The sequence below is a fragment of the Agrilus planipennis genome, unplaced genomic scaffold, assembly GCF_000699045.2.
Source record: "Agrilus planipennis isolate EAB-ADULT unplaced genomic scaffold, Apla_2.0 scaffold25, whole genome shotgun sequence".
In the NCBI taxonomy this organism is placed as follows: Eukaryota; Metazoa; Arthropoda; class Insecta; order Coleoptera; family Buprestidae; genus Agrilus; species Agrilus planipennis.
Window position 1 is genome coordinate 1,506,597 of NW_020439112.1, and position 6,533 is coordinate 1,513,129.

A 6,533-nucleotide genomic window follows, 5' to 3' on the forward strand; every position below is an offset into this window, starting at 1 on the left:
GATATAATACATTCTAACGACTTATAAAAGTTAAAAATAAAATACCTGTAAGAGAGACAAGAAAATCAATAAAATTTCAAAGAAAATACAATTTATTATTATACATAAACTGTTATACTAATATTATTTAAATGCAAGATTAGGGAGAAAAAAGCCTCCCTAACATTCTGTGGCCTCTGCATCTCCCCTTATAGCCACCTTATCCACCCAAACGCGCGTTAATTTTGAAAGCGTAAACAAATGATTAATTTAATTTAACAATTATACCAAAAAATCAATTTAGAAACATTTTAAATATCAACCTAAGTTATGATTATAAAGATATAACAGTTTATGCACTAAAAAACAAAATACTTGTAAGAGAAAGACAAGAATACACATGAAATTTCAAAGAAAATACAATAAAAAGCAAACAATACGATGTCTTCAGTCTTCTTCGGTTACCTGAAAGCGAATAGTGCAATTACAAGGACTAACGACAAATACTAATAGCTTTGGTAGAGAAGATCGGACAGACTTCGCCAAGGCAAGCTGGGCAGTTGCCTATTGCTCTACTATAGGGGGAGATGTGGAGGCCATATTGAGTTATGAGGGGTCCTTTTTGCTACTAAATGTGTTCAAATATATATATCTCTTATAAGACATTAATGTAAATTGCAAATTTATAAAATATACATTTTCAAGTTGTTCTACTTACTGAGCACATGATGTGTTAATAGTTCCTTAGAACATTTTCTGAAAAGACGATCATTTTTTAAACACATGGTACATTCAGAATATTTAGCAAATCCACAATTTTCTGTGTGATCATGATCACTGAACTATATAAGGAAAAGGTATTAAAAGGAAGAAAGTTATTAAGATATAGTTGGAAATTGAAATTAGGCAGATTTGAAGGAAGTTTTGGTGTTTATTTGATACTCTCAAACATTAAATTAATAACAGTTTGTGATACTACAGGTAACACTTTGATATTCTCCTCTACATTTAGTTAACAACTCATATTAACTCCTCTTTTCCATTCCTTTTGTAAGAACTGTCTTTATTGCCTTTGTTGTTTGCGGTATTATGTTTAAATGCTTATCAACACATTTAACTGCACATTTTTCAAACATGTTTGTAAACTTTTCAATCTATAAAAGAAACGTTATCATAAATAAGAAACTAACGCAAAGCTGTAAAAAAGAAATAAATAATAGGGTAAATTTACCTCACTGTCTGATGGATTCGGACCCATTTTATCTTTAATTTCATCGTTACAATCCATAACACATCGTTGCAGTCTACTCTGTAACTGTTCAAGCTCTTTTTGGACATAGTTTTGTGCGTTTTGAAGGGGCAGTGAACATGTTTCAACACACCGTTGCACTTTCTCAACGCTATAAGAATCATTTTCACAACATTTTATGGCGCATCTATGCATGTCTGCCTAAAAAATTGCCCTAAAATAATACTTCAAATAAGGATAGCTTTCTTTTTAGAAAAGAAATTCCTGAAGCCTTTCTTTTACTATTATTACCTGCATCTTTCTGAGATAATCACGATCAATTTCATTTACTAAATTGCTCATTTCCTGTTCAACTCGCTGCCTCTGCTGTTCAACCATTTTGTTACAAGATCGTATATAATTTTACGCCCTGCAGACAAAACTACTTTAGAGATTCCTATGATATGTAAAATTTACTAATTAAAACTCATATGCACAGCTATGTTACGCAGCACGTGAATTAAAACTTTAACCTACACTACACTGAATATTGCTGTGGTTAAACACACCAACACACCATTGACAGACATTTACTTTCAGATAACTGTTATTTAGCTATTCCTATATGCTATTTTAAAATTAGTTTACTAGAAATTAAGTAGTCAAATTTAGCTTTTGTTAAATTTATATTTAATTAATTAATTTTTTGTTGCAAAATTAGTCACCGGGTTTGTAAACAGCTCTTATTGATACCTTAATATCAGTAATACCAATCATTTTAAATAATGTATACCAACATAAAGAACGTAACAAATCAAAGATAATGTCAATGATGAAGTTAACCTAGAAACTAAGGAAAATGGAATAGTTGTTTTAGAATTTTAGTTATAGGAATAACTTTGTTCAATGGAGACTGCTGCAACAGAATTAGAAATAAAGTATCAAAAACTTGCTTCTGAGTATTCCAAAGTAAATATAATCTTGCGTACATTTCATTGTATTATTGAATTTGTCTTTTCAGGCAAGATCCCAAGTTACAGTTCTAAAAAAAGCAGTACTGGACGAACAAGCTAAGACTTTGGAATTACGAGAAGTAATTAAAGAATGTGAACAAAAGCTTCGTAAACATGATCAAGAAATGGATAGTTTGACCTTTCGTAATGAGCAACTTCTGAAACGTATTGCAGTACTACAGCAAGACCTGCAAAGCAATAACAGCGGCAAAAAAAGTAAAACAAAAAATTCGGAAGTTTCAAATTTACCCACGTTAAGCGTTTTTGATGAGGAATTACAAAAAAAAATTTTAGAAAATGCTCAGTTGATGAGTGCTGTAATAATTTTGTTTTGTTTATATTTGACAATTCATAACGGCAACTATTTTTAGATGGCAGACAAGGAAATAGAAATCCAAAATAACAAAGAGAAAATCTTTTCCTTAGAGAAGAAAGTTGCAGAAATGCAACTAGAAATAAAAAGTAATAATGAAAAGCATTTAAAGGAAATTGAGAAATTTGAAAGAAATCAAAAAGATGAAACTACTTTTGTACAAAAGCAGCAACATTTAGGGCAAGGTGATGCAAAAATGGTTGGTCAGTTTACCATTTTTGTGGGGGCAGCAACTAATACATTTAATATGTTTCAGATCAATTACTGGCAAACAGAGGCAGAAAGATGGAAAAATGAATGTGAGGTGTTAAGAGCTAAGCCAGAATCCAATGGGCAGCTAACCCAATATTATGAGAACCAAATAAGAGAAATTTTTGAACTGAAACAGTTAGCACAATCAGAAGCTAGCAGCCTTTGGGCAGAAAATGCAGCACTTGCTTCAAGGCTTGAAGGAATTGTAATTGAAAATAATGAAAACAATGTAGTTTTAGAGAAGCGCATTGAAGAATTAAATACTACAGAAGAAAACTATAAGTCTCAGTTGGATGCTATGACAGAACATCTTGCAGCCCAAAATGAGAAAATCACAAAACTAAGTGATGAAGTACAACTTTTAAAACATAAGTTGACAATTAAAAAATAAAGCATTCCTTTTGATAAAATATTCTACATATAATCAACATTTTAATTAGACCTGTATATATCTTGTTTTAAGTGATAAGTCTGTGAATGCATAATTGTACAGTATTTGTCTTGAAAATAAACCAAATACTAAAATAGCTCTGCATTTTTAAAAAAATCTTTGAAAAAAGGTTATGCTTTAACCACTATACTATTTTTATTATAATAAAATAAATAATTTATTTACAACCTTCATGACTATGAATGATCAGTCCAATCTTACTGCAAATGATGCACCACAAGAACATCCCTGCTCAGCTAATGGATTATTGACAATTTTAAAAGAAGACCGAATAAGTTCTTCTTGATAATCTACAGTGGCCCCTTTGACAAAATCCAGAGACACACTATCAATTATTACTTTTGCACCATCTTTTTCAAATGTCCTTAAAAGACAACAGTGTACTTAGTTAAGCTATACCGTTTATCAGAAGAAAAATACAAAATATCATACTTGTCATCTTCATTTATTTTGGTGTCCAAGTCGAATTTGTATTGAAAACCAGAACAGCCACCTCCTTCTACAGCTATACGTAGATATGCACCTTTATCCGCGATTTTCTTGATTCTTGATGCACATCTATCGGTTATACTTAACTCAGCTTTCACGTTTTGTAACGGTTTAACTACAGTATCTGTGATATAACGACAACTTTTTAAATTATTTACCATGGTTCTTGTTAAAAAATTAATCAATTTAGTCTGCGACATTATTCTTAATTAATAAAATTTTGATAGACAACACAAAAACAAAACATCTTTGAGGTTAAGTCGGATCAATCNAAGAAAAAATATTCAGCTAGAGTCCCCATTCGAACCCGATATTCTATATTTAAATTTCAGATTACACTTTTCGACTGTTTCCTGTCTGTGAAAGTTTATTAATTTTTGAATGTTTCACCTGAAATTGATACAGTATAAATTTTCTATAACTGTGCCAAACAAGTCAGAAGCATTAGTAATTGCTAAGACAATTAACTGTGACATATTAATATAATTCTTTTCCTTTTTATTTAGGATATGAATATCTAAAAATGTCGGCAATTATTTTATTGTCTGTCTAATGATTTTACATTTATTCTAGTCCATGTGTTGTCGGGGCATTGTGGGAAGTAACAGATACAGACACAGATATTCTCTGTGCCGATTTTCTAAGTTTATGGATTCCATCAGAGGCTCCACATCATTGGAAACAAATTGACCAGAGAAGATGGGAGAGAGGCGAAACAGGTAGGTAAAATGCTTCTTTTTTTAATTAGTGTTAGTACACAGCATAAACTGATTTTAAACGTTCACAAGTCCTAATGCCAATGCATATTTTGTAAACGTACTTTATTATAAAGAAGAAATATATTTATATTTTACAGTTGTACCGAATGAACAAAAAAACGTGCCAAAGTACTTTACTAAACATGAACCCGAACTTCTGAAAGCATTGAGCATGTCTCGAAAAGCGCCCAAGTATTTCACTACAAAGGCTTCGTTTGTTGTTAGAGGATTGCCAGTTAAGATAGGTACATAGAAATTAAATTATCATATTCTTTTTATTTTATTGACCAGCAATATTTTTGTATACAATGTATCAATAGGTTTTAAAATTTTGTATTAATTGATGAATTTTTGTACATTTCAATTTAAAAAAAAACATTTTTTCCTAAAAAAACAATTATATAATAAATTAAATTAATGAAGCAGAATTTTTTTATGTCAGTTATGTCAAGATAAACGAAATTTTAATTAAGAAAAAGGGAGAATATTTGTCCTAAATTTGATACTTTTAGCAACTCATTCAAAAAAGGAGAATTGTACTACATAGGAATTAGAATACTTCAGTTTTTCAGCAACTTCTTCGAGGAAAATGGCTTTACTGACCAGGTAAGACAAATAACACCGCCGATTTTTAAAAAACTTGTGTAGTTTCGTACACATTTATGTCGAGGCTTTTCATGGTGGCCTCTAACGGTTGGTGGTAATACCTATTTCTGTAAGGTTTAAAACAATTTGTAATCTGATTGGTAGTTTCTTTTGTTCTTATTTTATATCGTATCATTAGGTTGTCTGCTTTACAAAACCATTAAGAAAACTTTGTGAATTTATACTCACAGCAGACGTTAAGAAAGAAGCATATTACTTTTTTTGTTAATAGAATGTCGAACCACCGAACCACCCGCTATTTTGTTAGAATTGGATGTATTACAAAATTTCAGTTTATCTAATTTTTTTCTGAAAAAATCAAATTAGCGCTTATAGCGCCACTACATTTGTTGACTCTATGATGAGAGTTCATAGAGAACAAAGATTCAAGAGAATATCGATTAAAGATTCTAGAGAAATGAGGAAGAATATTTATAGTAAGAACAGACGTAAAATAATTAATGTTGACTCGGTTAATTGCTTTTTCTTCTACACTCTATAGGTTTTTTCTTCATGGTTATCTATATATCCGCAACATAAATTGACAATTATTTATGAATCTATGAATTTTATAGATCTTGCTGTGTTCCACGATCTTGTCCAGCTACACTTTTCGCGAGTCTAGCGTTACTTCCTTTCAGACAGGGTATAGTGGGTTATTTGGAATAGGAGCTATAGGCGACGGCCCAGCTTGCCTTGGCGAAATCTGTCCGATCTTCTCTACCAATTTGTCGTTAGTCCTTGTAATTGCACTATTCGCTTTCAGGTAACCGAAGAAGACTGAAGACATCGTATTTTTTGCTTTTTATTGTATTTTCTTTGAAATTTCATGTGTTTTCTTGTCTTTCTCTTACAGGTATTTTGTTTTTTACTACATAAACTGTTATATCTTTATAATCATAACTTAGGTATAAAATTTAAAATGTTTCTAAATTAATTTTTTGGTATAATTGTTAAATTAAATGAATTATTTGTTTACGCTTTCAAAATTTATGTGCGTTTGGGTGGATAGGGTGGCTATAAGGGGAGATGCGGAGGCCACAGAAGGTTAGGGAGGCTTTTTTCTCCCTTATCTTGCATTTAAATAATAATGGTATGACAGTTTATGTATAATAATTGTATTTTCTTTGAAATATTTTTGATTTTCTTGTCTCTCTTACAGGTACTTTATTTATAACTTTTATAAGTCGTTAGAATGTATTATATCTTAGATATTTTGTTTATATTGATGTATTGTTGTTATTTGAAATAAATTTGAACTTTGTTATAATAAATGTAAATTATATTTGTAAATAATAAATGTATCTTCATTGTATTATCATTCTTTAGTATTTAAATAAATAAA

The 6,533-nt window shown here is 30.4% G+C and overlaps 4 protein-coding genes across 6 annotated transcripts in view; 2 read left to right on the plus strand and 2 right to left on the minus strand.

The window, feature by feature from the left end:
* Window positions 1–5,948, plus strand: part of LOC108739374 (separin) — an 11,626-nt gene extending 5,678 nt beyond the window's left edge. Inside the window, exons 8-10 of the mRNA XM_025977684.1 lie at window positions 4,359–4,504; window positions 4,642–4,788; window positions 5,056–5,948. Of these exons, the coding sequence (XP_025833469.1) occupies window positions 4,359–4,504; window positions 4,642–4,788; window positions 5,056–5,090 (328 nt within the window). The 3' untranslated portion in view covers window positions 5,091–5,948. The remainder of the gene's footprint in view (window positions 1–4,358; window positions 4,505–4,641; window positions 4,789–5,055) is intronic.
* LOC108739407 (protein FAM136A) overlaps window positions 891–6,533 on the minus strand; it is a 9,770-nt gene continuing 4,127 nt past the window's right edge. Inside the window, exons 1-4 of one of the 2 annotated variants that reach the window (XM_018473310.2) lie at window positions 3,465–3,523; window positions 1,520–1,637; window positions 1,211–1,429; window positions 891–1,133 (exon numbers count right to left, since the gene is read on the minus strand). In XM_018473310.2, the coding sequence (XP_018328812.1) occupies window positions 1,005–1,133; window positions 1,211–1,429; window positions 1,520–1,606 (435 nt within the window). In that variant the 5' untranslated portion in view covers window positions 1,607–1,637; window positions 3,465–3,523 and the 3' untranslated portion in view covers window positions 891–1,004. Of the gene's footprint in view, window positions 1,134–1,210; window positions 1,430–1,519; window positions 1,638–3,464; window positions 3,524–6,533 lie in introns of those variants that run through there. The other variant, XM_025977681.1, reaches the window with a different exon arrangement.
* On the minus strand, window positions 1,553–4,022 carry LOC108739419 (iron-sulfur cluster assembly 2 homolog, mitochondrial). The gene is made up of 3 exons (XM_018473322.2): window positions 3,729–4,022; window positions 3,465–3,660; window positions 1,553–1,637 (listed from the first exon to the last, which is right to left on the minus strand). The coding sequence occupies exons 1-2, from the start codon at window positions 3,983–3,985 to the stop codon at window positions 3,483–3,485; spliced, it is 435 nt and encodes a 144-aa protein (XP_018328824.1). The 5' UTR covers window positions 3,986–4,022; the 3' UTR covers window positions 1,553–1,637; window positions 3,465–3,482.
* Window positions 2,029–3,319, plus strand: LOC108739390 (protein phosphatase 1 regulatory subunit 21). 2 transcript variants are annotated; one of them, XM_018473276.2, is made up of 4 exons: window positions 2,040–2,176; window positions 2,229–2,537; window positions 2,592–2,792; window positions 2,850–3,310. In XM_018473276.2, exons 1-4 carry the CDS (start codon window positions 2,114–2,116, stop codon window positions 3,234–3,236), a joined length of 960 nt encoding a protein of 319 aa, XP_018328778.1. In that variant the 5' UTR covers window positions 2,040–2,113; the 3' UTR covers window positions 3,237–3,310. The 2 variants fall into 2 exon arrangements, with proteins under 2 accessions (XP_025833463.1, XP_018328778.1); XM_025977678.1 differs by having other exon boundaries at window positions 2,029–2,176; window positions 2,592–3,319.

Bases quoted from the DNA above. Each gene is read 5' to 3' on its own strand.
- LOC108739390 (XM_025977678.1), top strand. From the start codon at position 2,114: ATGGAGACTGCTGCAACAGAATTAGAAATAAAGTATCAAAAACTTGCT. The intron at 2,177-2,228 runs GTAAATATAATC...TTGTCTTTTCAG, and splicing joins TTGCTTCTGAGTATTCCAAA to GCAAGATCCCAAGTTACAGT. The intron at 2,538-2,591 runs GTAATAATTTTG...AACTATTTTTAG, and splicing joins ATGCTCAGTTGATGAGTGCT to ATGGCAGACAAGGAAATAGA.
- LOC108739419 (XM_018473322.2), bottom strand. From the start codon at position 3,985: ATGTCGCAGACTAAATTGATTAATTTTTTAACAAGAACCATGGTAAAT. The intron at 3,661-3,728 runs GTATGATATTTT...TTGTCTTTTAAG, and splicing joins AAAATAAATGAAGATGACAA to GACATTTGAAAAAGATGGTG.